Source organism: Diplotaxodon limnothrissa, linkage group LG3, assembly GCF_057381915.1.
Source record: "Diplotaxodon limnothrissa isolate DT_005_m linkage group LG3, D_limnothrissa_male_GT1.1, whole genome shotgun sequence".
Classification (NCBI taxonomy): Eukaryota; Metazoa; Chordata; class Actinopteri; order Cichliformes; family Cichlidae; genus Diplotaxodon; species Diplotaxodon limnothrissa.
In genome coordinates this window covers 42452442-42465901 of record NC_140598.1, presented here as the reverse complement: position 1 = coordinate 42465901, position 13460 = coordinate 42452442, and the positions used below count along the sequence as shown (strand labels likewise).

At 42.8% G+C, this 13460-nt stretch overlaps 1 protein-coding gene and 2 non-coding genes across 3 annotated transcripts; all 3 read right to left on the bottom strand.

Moving 5' to 3' along the window:
* Window positions 1-4809: 4809 nt before the first annotated feature.
* On the bottom strand, window positions 4810-12336 carry rps4x (ribosomal protein S4 X-linked). The gene is made up of 7 exons (XM_085350657.1): window positions 12287-12336; window positions 11650-11727; window positions 9980-10160; window positions 7336-7433; window positions 6779-6950; window positions 6536-6693; window positions 4810-4969 (listed from the first exon to the last, which is right to left on the bottom strand). Exons 1-7 carry the CDS (start codon window positions 12287-12289, stop codon window positions 4868-4870), a joined length of 792 nt encoding a protein of 263 aa, XP_085206783.1. The 5' UTR covers window positions 12290-12336; the 3' UTR covers window positions 4810-4867.
* LOC146635974 (small nucleolar RNA SNORD61) lies at window positions 5895-5967 on the bottom strand. Its single transcript, XR_014905690.1, has one exon. It is a non-coding gene; the product is annotated as a small nucleolar RNA SNORD61 (small nucleolar RNA).
* LOC146635973 (small nucleolar RNA SNORD61) lies at window positions 8979-9054 on the bottom strand. The gene has a single exon (XR_014905689.1). It is a non-coding gene; the product is annotated as a small nucleolar RNA SNORD61 (small nucleolar RNA).
* Window positions 12337-13460: the final 1124 nt, after the last annotated feature.

The following is a 13460-nucleotide window of genomic DNA, read 5'->3' as shown; positions in this document are numbered from 1 at the left end:
ATGCATGCATGTGTGTGTGTGTGTGTGTGTGTGTTTGTGCATGCACTTGTTTTTTTTATGAAATCTGGTCCCAGGCATATAAAAATGAGGACAACACTGACACTTTTGATTTGTTGCTAAAGCACAAACCTCAGAAGGTGTTTTAAGTCTGCTGTTTCCTTTCATAGCAATACATTTAAAAAAAAAAAAAAAAAGCACCACTTCAAGTCATGTTAAGGTGAAAGTTGAATTTAAACAAGCTGCAATATGAACCCCAGATACTCTCAAGATCGTTCAGGTTGGGCCTTATTTTTACAGCTTTGGCCATGTTTTTATGAGTTATGAATATACTCCATACACCTAATGAATGGCTCTATTGAGAACTCAGTACTTCTGAAATAGGCAGATATATATAATGTTACAAAGTTACACACCGTTCAGCCAAATGATCTAAAACACATTATTTGAAAGGAGAAAAAAAATTGTAACCATATCCAACTACAAATATGTTAAATTACACCAAGTACAGTGTTTACAATAGACACTATTTGCTTTCCAAATCTTTTTGGCTAATAAACTTAATTTAAAGAGTGATCACATCAAAGTACAGTAACTCATTGATGTAAACAATTGCTAAAATGTCTAATTATTACCTCAAGGATAAGCGGAAGCCAATGGATGGATAGATGGATGGATATATATAGATATAAATATATCTGGAGGCGGAGTATATGACGGCAAGGTTGAGGACGGGGTAAATCCTCGGTTTACCCCAGCTGGCTGGGGTTGTGACATGCCCTGTGTTGTTCTGTGAATCCAGGAGGAGGTAGGGGTGGATCGCCTTTTCAGTTGGGCACATTTTTCTCATGTTTTGTTAGTCAGGGAGGTAAGTGATTGTCGTTTGGTTATGTGTCTTTGGGGCTAGGCAAGCAGCTTAACGCAGCTCAGGTCATACAAGCTTTGGTTAGTTTAGTTTTAGTTTATATTAAAATATATTACATATATTAAAATTATAACACGCTAATTTTTTTATGTAACATAAGCTAGCATTAAGTTCATTAAGAGCTCCTTTCTGTTTTTTTTAGCAACATTTGCAGAAGCATTAGCATTTAGCTCAAAGCTCAGAGTAAATGTTTCTAGGTTAGAAAATGATGTTAACATAAACATGCTAACCTAACAAATTCTAGTGAGTATGATAATAGCATTGATTAATAGCGTTCAGTTCAAGACACAGATTGAAAACATTAATCACAATTAGCAGAAAATATAGTTTCCTTCTACAAAATTACATATTTAATGACCGCTCAGGAAAAACAATTCAGAATTTTGTTCTAAACAACTAGCTGAGTTGTTGACAGAAAATAGGGTAAAACCATAGCAATTTATAATAATTTGGGATTATTAATGTAAAACTACAGCTTATGTGTCAACTTTTTGCTAACATTTAAAATTATATGGGATATATTTTTGGCTTGTTAAAATGTCAAAAATGGTCAAAGTTTGATTATAAACTTCATTTAAAAAGCCAGATGTCACAACAAACGGGTAGACGGGGGAAAAAGGACACCACAAACTTGTTGATAACTATAAAGTATAGCCTGCTTATTGGTGACTTATTTTCCTGATGGGACCTTACTTTATAAAGTAAACATCATATTGCATTGCATAAGAGTCAAAACTAATAACTGATGTTATAAATTCATCAAAAAAAGATTTCCTGAGCTCAAAAATAAAGATAATTTTAGAGGGATCCAAAGGGATCGCCCCCTGCTGGGAAAGGATTTGAATCACTTTTCACGTCCATTTTTTACAGGCTCTGATTTAGGTAAATGCTCAGCTTTACCTAAATCAATGGTATTTTTTAATAGTATACCAATGAAATAAGTCCACTTTAAGTATAAACTGGGTGTAAAGCAGTGAAAAATGTCCATTAACAGTGACATGAAAGCATTGCTGGCTGTCTAAATTCTGTCATTTCCAGATAATGAAGCGACCAGGCTGTTCGTAGTTGCATTTTACAGATATTAGATGTTGAGCAGACCCACTGTCCTCACACACTGTCCTTACTTATGGCTGCCAGCAATGATGGATTACTGTACTGTTCAGTGTGTCAGAGAGCAGACGGTCATGGGAGTGAGCCGTGGCCCTCCGAACACTCCGACACACACGGACACACACATTCCTGCTGTGCGTGTTGTTGTGTGTCGTGTGCTGAAGGGAGTGGGGTTGGAAATCAAAGTCACGGAGGGACGAGGGCAGCAGGGTTGATCTTGTGCTCTTTTACTGCACAAACATACACACACTCGTAGGTGGAATGTGAGGGCCTGAGCAGGTTACATCACACACCAGCACATACACAGTGAGGTGGTGTTTGTCAGGCCAGGTTTCTGCAGTGCGTGAGCAGGCTGCATCCCAGCAGTCACCATATGGACGGGTACTGAAGTCAGAACACAAAGAGAGCGGCGGATGGGATAGGAGAGAAGGGGGTTGGAGCAAAGGACACAGCAATGAAGGGAGGAGGCAAAGTAGGGATTACTGTAAGCGAGGAAATAAGGAAGGAAAGAATGTAAAGGAAGCAGGCTTTTGCTTACAATGAGGAGGAAAGGCAAAGAAGGTTACACGGGATCGAGGAATGATGACACTTGGAAGTTATTTTGGACAAAAGATGGAGGCTGGAAGGATGACAGCAAAGTGGGAAATGAGAAAAGGGACAAGTCAGAAAAGACAGAGGAATATAGAATTAAAGCTGAAGTGAGGAGGGGAAAAGTGGTACTGGGAGCAGATAAGGGAGAAAGAAGGAGGAGAGGGATTGGGAGTATATAAACAGATGGATGAGTGTGAAGGAGAGATCATAGAGGGATTGACAGACGAATACAACATAGAGACTCACATGATCCACAGGGCTTCTTGCAATAAGCCTGTTTGCTCTCACTTTTTTCATGTTTTTAAAAGTAAATGGCATATAATATTCATATATGTGTAAAACCATTCACACACAGTCAGTTTAGAACCACCAATGAATCTAACCTCACACATGTTTTTGGAGTGTGGGAGGAAACCGACGGACCCTGTGGCAACCCACGCAGACACATGGATAACATGCAAACTCCAGACAGCCTGGATTCAAACCTAGGATCTTTTTGCTGTGAGGTGTTGTTGCAAGCCCAAGGCTGCTGGGTACACTGCGGCCAGAAAAGGACGGACATCGTCAGCAGCAATACTCAGGCAGGCTGTCGGGTTTGAATAATGCTCAGTTGGTATGAAGGACCCCAAAGTGTGCCAAGAAAATATCCCTCACACTATTAAACCACCAGCAAGCTGAACTGTTGATGGAAGTCAGGATGGATCCATGCTTTAATCTCATTTACACCAAATTCTGACTCTAACATTTGAATTTTTACAGCATTTTTCCAATCCTCTGTTGTCCATTTTTGGTGAGCCTGCATCAACTGGCTCAGCAAAATTGCAGGTGTGGCACTCATTGTGGTCTTCTGATGCTGTAGCCCATCTGCTTCAACGTTCAACATGCTGCGTGCATTAACCTCCTAGGACCTGGCGTCCACATATGTGGACGCCACATTTTGGGTTATTTAGACCAAAATACTCAATTTTGATCTACAAGGGCCTGATATCCACTTACGAGGACATTATACTGCTACTGTTCTATCGAAATTTTAAACGAATATCCTCATATGTGGCTCTCATTTTTCTTAGAAACAAAAATCAGGTAAAAAAAAATAAATCTGGTAATTCTTTGTTTTTACATTCATCAAGTCTCAATATGCCTGAATATCAAAGAGAAATTAAAAATGCATGCCATGAAAGAGTTCAGGTCTTAGGTTAAAAGATGCTCTTCTGCAAACCTTGGCTGGAACAACTGTTACCTTCCTGTCAGCTCATTTTATTGTGACCTGACTTTAACAGAAGACTGCGGCTCACTGAGATCAACCCATCTGTCATCATCAGTCACTTAAAACTCGCCTTTTTCCTCCCACTCATGCGCATTAACAAGCTGTTTGAGAGGTAATATTATTAGCCAAGTGTCTACTGAGTGTACGCAATGGATCAACATTTCCATCAGGTGAATGTTAAACGTGTATCTAATTTAATTCTGCAAACAATAATTTGCCCCCCACCCAGCCAATCGCCATGTGGTGCAGCAATCTTAACACGATTAATCTAATATGCTCAATGTTTTCTTACAGTTCTAATTGTTGTCATTTTGAAACATTCTGATCCCACATCTTTGCTCTTTCATGCCAGTTAATTGTTGTAATCATCACACCCCCTCCCCTGTGGTTAATATTTCAGCCAAAAGAGCTTTCATAGTGAGTCAGTAACAAATGGTAGTGTTTAAACAGTTTAAACTACCCGTTAGATTTACACACTGTGGCCAGAAAACCCACAAATTTAGGATTAAACTCATATTAAACCTGCTTCCTTCTTCAGGATCCTGCATGTTTAACAAACAAAATGTCACAGTATTCAATTTTTCCAAGTAAAATTTAAAACACCCTGGTTTTTATTATGCTGTCATAGCCTTATTTACTTATCTGATTGTTTTCAGTGCATATTTATTGGTGATTTTAGTGACTGTTGTATATACAGTTGTTTTTGCATAACTTGCACTTTGGAGGTTCTTCAAAATGTGCCATATAAATAAAGTTTGACTTGAATCTAACTGCTGACTTTTTCTGGTTTGACCATTTTCACTCAAAAGCACCATTTAAGGAGTCATTTTTTAACCGTCTGAGACGCTTCGAGGTACTTTTAGGACATAAAGCATTAAACAGCACATTTCCAATGTAATAAAACACAAGACCAATCTGATTGTTTTGTAAATAACAGTTTATTTGAAAACCAGGGATCAGGCTGCTTTTGGGCCAGTTTAGCTGCTGCTCTGTTTGGCGGCCAGCCTCTTGTCTCTCTCCTCGGCGATGGTCAGACGGATTCCCTTTCCTCTGGGCAGGGACACCCACGGCTTGTTGCCCTGCGATCAGACAGGAGATTAGAGCAGTTAGTGCAGGTCAGAAGATAAAATGCATCTGAACAGGAAAAATATAAAGCCGGACAAATAAATTTCAACTCAAAAAGTGAATACAGACATATTCAAGATGGCCACAGTTCCACAGATTTATTTAGAACAAACGTCTTTTTAAGTGCTCAGTGTGAGAAACACAGTCTGTAACAGTAAACAAAGATCCTCAATTGTGTTAACATTTATCCGCACGCCAACACTTCTACAAGGAGCTGTCACTGAGGTGAAGAAAAGAGCAGCTCCGAGGCCGCCACATAAATGTCACGCAGCAAAGAGACGGCCGTGCCGGCGACAGATCCGATCACACCGGCCGCCAAATAAATGTCAGGCAGCAGAGAGAAGCGTTTTATTAACCACGCTCCCACCGCAGGGCCAGGTCCTCGTAATCATTAATGTGCGATTCAGTGGGACAGAGAGGAGTTCATAAAGCTTTTCACACCGCTCGGCTCCTCGCTGTGAGCCAAAATCAGCAGGAACACAAACGCAGTGTGTGTGTTTGCTTCGTGGCACTTCACTCCCTCTTGTGGACTGTGGTTGCTGCCAGATCCAGTTTGCTTCAATGGCCCAGCTATTAAACATGATGGCTTTCAGTAGTGCGTTTCCTGGTATAAAGCACACAAATTTATGACTTTTCCAACATTTTCCTGTCCTTGATTTTGATTTCAGACAAAGACTTTTTAACGACATGCAGGAACCTGAGTTATGCACCCTGTCTGCATTTTGTTTCCTCCCGGAGGACGTAATCAAACGCAGCGCACAGTGCTCGGCGTTAATGAGTCCAATATTAAACCATCACTGCTGTTTGTTGCTGCACAGAGCCACAGTCATGTTCCCACGCTCAGTTCACTTAAGCTGAAGTTTCCAGTGTTTGGTGATGGAGCTCAGAACTTCTTAGAGGAATTGGTAGTTTATTTTCATCACTAATCAAAACCACAAATCGTCATCATTGCTCCAAAAATCACCCGACTCATGATATAAACTCAGCTTTAATTCTCCTGTCCAGAGTAACAAATGATAGAAAACATCAACGGTCACCCAGAAGGCCGTCTTTAAAGACTTATTAATAGATTCTGATGGACTACGTCTATTTTAATCTGCACAAATGTCTTTACGAGTTAATCGACTCAGCAAGAAGGTGAGAGTCAGAAGTAGCAAGTTAGGGAAACAGAAAAGAGGGAAAAGTCAGTTTGTTTACATGTAGTTAGTAAAAAAAACTCAAACTACACCTTTCTGAAAGCTCTACTTTTAAATCTATGAATGAAAACCTTGTTTTACTTGAAAGGGGAAAAGATTTAATTATTAGAGAACCCTCCTGGTCATTGTAAAATTAAACACTGCTGTGCTTTTACTTGACAGTCAGCTGTTGACTATGATACTGACTGATACACCGTTAGGATACTTCAAAATACTCTGCATAATAGTAGCACTTTGAGGACATTTCTTCTCACTGGACCTAAAATTTTACATCCCCCTGGTCTGGATGCTGTGTGCTGCAGACAGCGGTGGCGTATTTCTCACCTTGCCAATGACAAAGATGTTGGAGAGCCTGGTAGCAAAGCTGTTGCCTGTGCTGTCCTTGACGTGCACCACGTCGAAGGAGCCAGGGTGACGCTCCCTGTTGGTGATCACACCGATACGCCCCAAGTTAGCACCACCGGTCACCATGCACAGGTTACCTGGAAGAGGAGGAAGATCAGCGGTCAGAGATGTTCTTCATTAACAGGAAACAAGCCTGCAGGTTGTGCAGAGAGTTGAACGTACCAGTATCAAACTTGATGAAGTCTGTGATCTTGCTGCTCTCCAGGTCGATGCGGACTGTGTCGTTGACCTTGATGAGTGGGTCGGGGTAACGGATGGTGCGGGCGTCGTGGGTCACCAGGTGAGGGATACCCTTGGTGCCGATGAGGATCTTCTTCACCTTGCACAGCTTGTACTGTAAGAGGAAGAGGAGGTGTTTTAGGAAATGCGGACAAACATGTGACATTTCCTGTAAAAACGAAATCCCCAAACCTCATCATGCACGACTGACTGAAACACTGAGAATTTGGTGATAGCGCCACCGGTTTGAATCAGCTCATGAACACCAACTCTGGCATAAACAGACTTGTGATTTTTTTTTAACCTTACAGTAACTGAGTGAGGTAACTATGCGTTTATTTGTTGGTACAAAAAGAGAGAAAAAAAACATAACTGACAAAAGAAACTCAAAAATTAAACAGTGTGGGTATGACAAACACAAAAGTGCAGATAAAAAGAGCACTATAGTAACAAATGACCTGCCTGTACTTTGAGGGTTGAGGATGAATTAAAGCTCTCACCTTGGCCTCCTCGGCGGTGATGCGGTGGACGGTGAAGCGTCCCTTCACGTCGTAGATCAGACGGAAGTGCTCGCCGGTCTTCTCGATGCTGATCACATCTGGGTACCCAAAAAAAGCAGGCGTCAGTTAAATGAATCCTGTGGTGTTTCCAACCAACAGCTCATCATCAAACTTTGTTAAAAAGCAGAAAACTTAGACTCTACCTTCAAACATTTAAGAGCTGATGTTTGGATGGTATTTAGCACCAAATTAAGGCCTCTGATGCCGAAGTTGGCAATTAAACACAGAATGAATGCCAGGATCAACTTCTTCAGGTATTTAAAATCCGGCATCTATTTTAGGGCACACTTGACTTTTTAAAATTTTTTATTTTCTTTATAAATCTGGCCCCTGTAATGGACTTCCACTACCAGAAGGGGGCAGTAATGTACACAAAGCGTTTGCCAGCCAGCCAAAAACAAGCCCAGAGCAGAGAGCGCCAATAAAGAAATGCTGTGAGAGTAAGATGTGAAAAGGCAAAGGTGATGACTGCTCAGTGTGGAAATTGTAAATGGCCTGTATTTGTATAGCGCTTTACTAGTCCCTAAGGACCCCAAAGCGCTTTACGCATCCAGTCATCCATTCACACACTGGTGATGGCAAGCTACATTTGCACTGTCCACTTCCTGCTGTGACAAAACAAATTTCCCACGTGTGGGACTAATAAAGGTTATCTTATCTTATCTTATCTTACATTGTAGCCACAGCCACCCTGGGGCGCACTGACAGAGGCGAGGCTGCCGGACACTGGCGCCACCAGGCCCTCTGACCACCACCAGTAGGCAACGGGTGAAGTGTCTTGCCCAAGGACACAACGACCTTGTAACAACGACCTTGGAGCCCCAAGCCGGAGCTCGAACTGGCAACCTTCTGATTACAAGGCAAACTCCCAACTCTTGAGCCCAGTTGCCCTAAGACTAAGAAAGACTAAGGTCCACTCAGATCAAAGCTAAAACTGGTCTTCAGAGCGCTGTTCGGTGATGGGGACATCCTCAGAAGAATATGCAACAGGTTTTAATGAACGTTTTTGCTTTAAATGACACAGAAGTCAAAAAGGTAACCCAACATCAACACCTAAAAACAAGCTCATTCAAACTGACCTATAAGGTACCGAGTACATATCCAATGACACAAAACACCAGAGTCATCAATATTACAGCTGCAGTGACCAAGTGTTTAGCGTGCATGTACAGTATATAAATAGGCCATGAACATCCTGCAGTGGAGGCTTCCCTTGGATTTGGAAATTAAAAAGCCACACCTCCACGTGAGGCTGTTGGCTGGTGTTGAGGTGGAGAGAGAACTGATGGCGGCGCGACTGTCACCGCTGTCCAAACGCCTGCTCCGAATTACTGGCTTGGCTGCAGTCACTGACAAGCAAAGAGACAAAGCCGGCGTTCTGAGATTTACTTCCCTGGAATAGTTACTGAAGCAGTAACTCAGGTTATTTTGGAAACTTGCTTTTCCCAGTCTCTCCACATCTCTGATAAAGCTACAGCTGTGAGTACATGCTGCTCGTTGTTCCCACAGACTGATATCAACACAGTCCTGTAAGCATTTACACTGGAGGCTCAGGCACACACTTAACGTTACAAGTCTTCTTGGAGCTCAGAACTTCTTAGAGGAATTGGTTGTGTAATTTCAGCTCATTGCTGATCAAACCAACAAATTCATCACTGCTCCTTCTGCCCTAAACATCCAAAGACTATTTACAGAGCCACTCATTCTGAGAATCTGTCAGCAGCAAAGTTATCACAGTCAACTAAAACTAGATGTGAAAAAACTAAAAAAAGAACTACTTAAACTTTAAGACTGAAACTTTGAATCCTAAAAGAAAAAACTATAGGGGAAGCTAACACTGAAGCTGATCTAAAACTAAACCAATTACAAAACACTCAACAGCCCTGGTCAGCAGGAGAGCCAATGTAACATCACACACAGTTTACAAACTGGGATCTCACATGATTTAAGAATAAATTCAAAGTGGGGAACTTTAAACACATTTTTTATATTCAGGCTTTTCTGAACGAGCAGTAAGTGTAACTGGAGATTTCAGCTCTTGAACAGGTAGTCATCTCACTATAGGCAGCATTTGATGTTTTATTGGCAAACAAATTTGACATCATTACTTTGATTTGTGGTATTCCCACCTGTGTAGCACACACTCAGGAGTGTGTTTGGTCTAAAATAACCCTCTGCTTTGGAGAATTTTTAGTTTTATAATTTTTTCTCTCCATACAAATACAGCCTTAACTTAGCCAGTAAAATTACAAAGCTGCTGCTTTTAATTTCCTCCAGGATCTAATTTAATTTCTGGAGCCGAATATTTGGTTGTCATTTTATATTTAATAAGCAGTGCATTAAAACAGCAACTACATTAACATTTCTCTCTCTCTCTCTCTCACACACACACACACACACACACACACACACACACACACACACACACACACACACACACACACACACACACACACACACACACGCCAATTCACCGGAAAAATGAGATGATTGATGATGGAGCTCATTTTTCATAATTTAATGAAGTTGGAACATTTTGAACCCTTCAGCTGATCTGAGCTGTGGAGAAGTCTCTAAAACTCACCCATGAATCCAGCAGGGTAGGTGACATCAGTGCGGACCTTGCCGTCGATCTTGATGAACCTCTGCATGCAGATCTTCTTTACCTCGTCCCCAGTCAGGGCGTACTTGAGGCGGTTCCTCAGGAAGATGATGAGGGGCAGGCACTCCCTCAGCTTGTGGGGACCGGTGGAAGGACGAGGAGCCTGAGGAGGAGAAGGAAGCAGGCGTTATGGTCTGTAAACAAGAAGCTTTTTCATGATTTCTGTGCGTGCTCCACTTCATGATCATTAGTCAAGTATTCCCCACAAATACAATCAACTTTGTAGCAGATTCACATGTCCGCTTTATGCACTTTTATTCAAAGTTCATGCACTCGTGTTTTTGACCCTGGCTGCCCAGTTCACTCTCCTTCCTTCTAAGACACCACAGTGTTGGACCGCAATACTGCTGCTCGATCTGCACAGGAGCTCCAGTATGAGCTGAAGGTCACCAGGACACAGCATTGTTCTTATGCCACTACGCCAAGCATACCACAGGCTGCAGTGCAGAAGCAGGAGTACCAGCTACAGTCCAACATCGTAGAGCAAGAGGTCAAGTCCAGCATGAAAGACTCACTGAAGACAGCTCAGCTTTTAAGCAGCTAGGAAATCCCTTTGTTGTTTCAGCTCAGTAAAACGCAATATGACCAAAAAACATTTTTGGTATAATAAAGTAAAAACATGATAGTTCTGTGGACTTTTGTCACCCAAGCAGATAACACCTGCATAGAGGGCATATCCAATTACTATTATTTGATCATTCACAGCACTCACATAAATACACACATATCAATCACAAACACACTGGGTAACCTGGCAATGTTAACAGACCATCTTACATGACTCAAAATATGTAAACACCAATTCCAGCAGAACAAACATTATCGTCTACAAAAACAGATTTAAAATGACAAAAGCGATACAGTCTCTATGCCGCCATCATTTCTCACCCAGTACCAGCAGATGAAATTTTTTACTGCAGTCACAGACCCACATTTTCCACTTTAAGCAAGTGCTACACTTTCTCCATCCTTCAGAGCGTCCTGAGTGTGTACAACTGGGAGTGAATCATATGAGCATAATCTGTGTGTTATAATGAAATATTAGCCCTCGTTTGTCGATCTCATGTAACACCATTACTTGAGCTACATGGCATGGCATCACAGTCTATTTGTTCTTTTCTACCAGACAAGAAGCTGCCACGATTTAAATAATTTCAAGCTACGGTATTCAGTCTGCTGCAAGAGTGAAAGAAAAGCAAGAAGACGGCTGATGTGACAGAAAAGGACGCTAGGGATAGGGCAGGTGACTTGCTGTGGCTAACCCTAAATGGAGCATGTTAGCATTACAGTCTGTTTCACAATAATTAACATCTTATTAATTAAAAACGCATAACCTGTCTTTTAAGTGTTGCTGTGATGCGTGACCATCTCAAATAACGGACTAAAACACATGCAGGATTAAAGACGTACACTTCAATGTTTTTTTAAACAGGCATATTCACCCTGCTCCAATCAAACTGCCTGTGATGTTACACTAGCTTTCATCTGACAGTGTTAACCACTGCGTTAATAAACAAAATCCACGGTTTCACACTGAGATACAGAAGTGAACATCCAAGGGTCTTCAGTATGTACGTGGAAACATTACTTACAAACACTCCGGTGAGCTTGTCCAGCATCCAGTGCTTCGGCGCTGCAACGCGCTTCAGGTGCTTCTTCGGTCCTCTGGCCTGCGGAATAGGCGACAAAGCCGGTTAGCAAAATGAAATACAACCGGCCTTGATTCTCCTGAGGCACGAACAAATACAGCGAGTTTATAGCAGAACCCAAACCACGTTGGGAAGGCCGGCGAGTGTGGGCCATGTTAGCATGCGGCGCTAACTGAACCCATGCTAGCACAGACTTCGGCCCAGCCGGGACACACACCGGAAACATTTGTGGCATATTTTAGGATTTAAATTGTATCTAGATTTAAAACAAATGCATAAAAATACTGCACAGCTCGGCTTCCTGGCAGTAATACTCTTTTGTTTCCTTTTTAAGCGGGCTAACAGTGATAGCCCCTACCGAGCTAGCAAGCCGCGGCTGACAAATCCGCACAGAAGGATCAGGTCGTCTTAAAATATCAATTAAGAGCAAGAATCAACGCTTTCAGCTACAATTTAAACTTCCTCCGTTTAATAAGACGCTAGAAATTAAAGTAGGACACATAAAGGTTTCGTAGTATAAAACATAAAAGTGATGTTTAGGGATTATTTCAGAGAGGAACACTGAGGGGAAACTGCTCACCATGTTGGAGTCTGCGGGGGAAAGGACCTCCAAGCTTCCGGTAACGCGTGTTAAGCCCTGCTACGGCACAGTGCGAGGGACACACCTACTGAAAGTCGCTGCTAACGTTCTTTCTTGGCTTTTATTGCTTGTGTTGTAAACTTTTTAATATCCTATTAGTAGTACCAGTGGCTACTACACCACAGCCATCTTTAAACGCTTATTTGAGCAGCCATTTTAAAATTACATTTAACTGATCACCAGGACATAATGTCATGCCAGTTTTTGTTTTGGGCTCCTGCAAACCTACCAGTTCCTTGGGTGTCCTGCCAGTCCCTGCGCCTACACCTGCTCTCAGGAGTACACTGGCCAGGCTTAAATATCAGCCACAGTCACCAGAGCCTGCTGTGTGCCCTGCACACCCACAGTTAGAGGCATCTCCACCAGAGGCCATGGCCGTCTGGTCTTTTTCTACTAGGGGTCGTCCGCTGTCTGGTCCTATTCTGTCTCCACCAGAGGTTGCCTGCGTACAGCTGTCTTCGTACAGCTGTCTGTTCCTGCTCCAACCCCAGCCAGTGGTCTGTGCTCCGCCCGAGCCAGCACTTGCCAAGCCACATCCAGCCATGCCTTCCACACCTGGTCTGGCATCAATGGCGCCGCCCATGCGTGGTCTGGCACTGCTGGCTCCTGCTAAGTCTGCCAAAGCTGGTGTGGCACCACCTGCCACAGCTGGTCTGGTACTGCCGGTATCGCCAGCGACTGCCACGCCTAGTCTGGCACTGCCATCACCTGCCAAGCCTCCCCTGCCCAGTTGGGAAATGCCAGTATTCCAAGCCTGCCACACCTGGTCTGGCACCGCCTGCCAGGCCTGGCACGCCTACTCCAGCACCACCGGCACCTGCCACGCCTGGTCCGGCCCTGCCGGCACCTGCCAAGGCTCCCCAGGGTTTTGGTCTCTACAGTTGCCACCTGCCTGCCAAGCTGCTGGAGAAGTTCCATCACCTCCGTCAGTCCTTAGAGAGGTGCCACTGGCCACGTGGTTGGCCTCCAGAACTGCTCCTGCTTTGTTTGCTGGACTCACTGCTCCTAGTTTTTGTTTTGGACTCTGTAATCTCAAACTGACTCTGAGAAATTGCTTTATCTGTTCATAACAAACATGCTAGATTACTAAAGATCAATCTGCAGGATTATCAAA

Bases quoted from the DNA above. Each gene is read 5' to 3' on its own strand.
- rps4x (XM_085350657.1), bottom strand. The intron at 10,161-11,649 runs GTAAGTAATGTT...TCTCCTCCTCAG, and splicing joins ACAAGCTCACCGGAGTGTTT to GCTCCTCGTCCTTCCACCGG. The intron at 6,951-7,335 runs GTGAGAGCTTTA...TTCCTCTTACAG, and splicing joins TCACCGCCGAGGAGGCCAAG to TACAAGCTGTGCAAGGTGAA.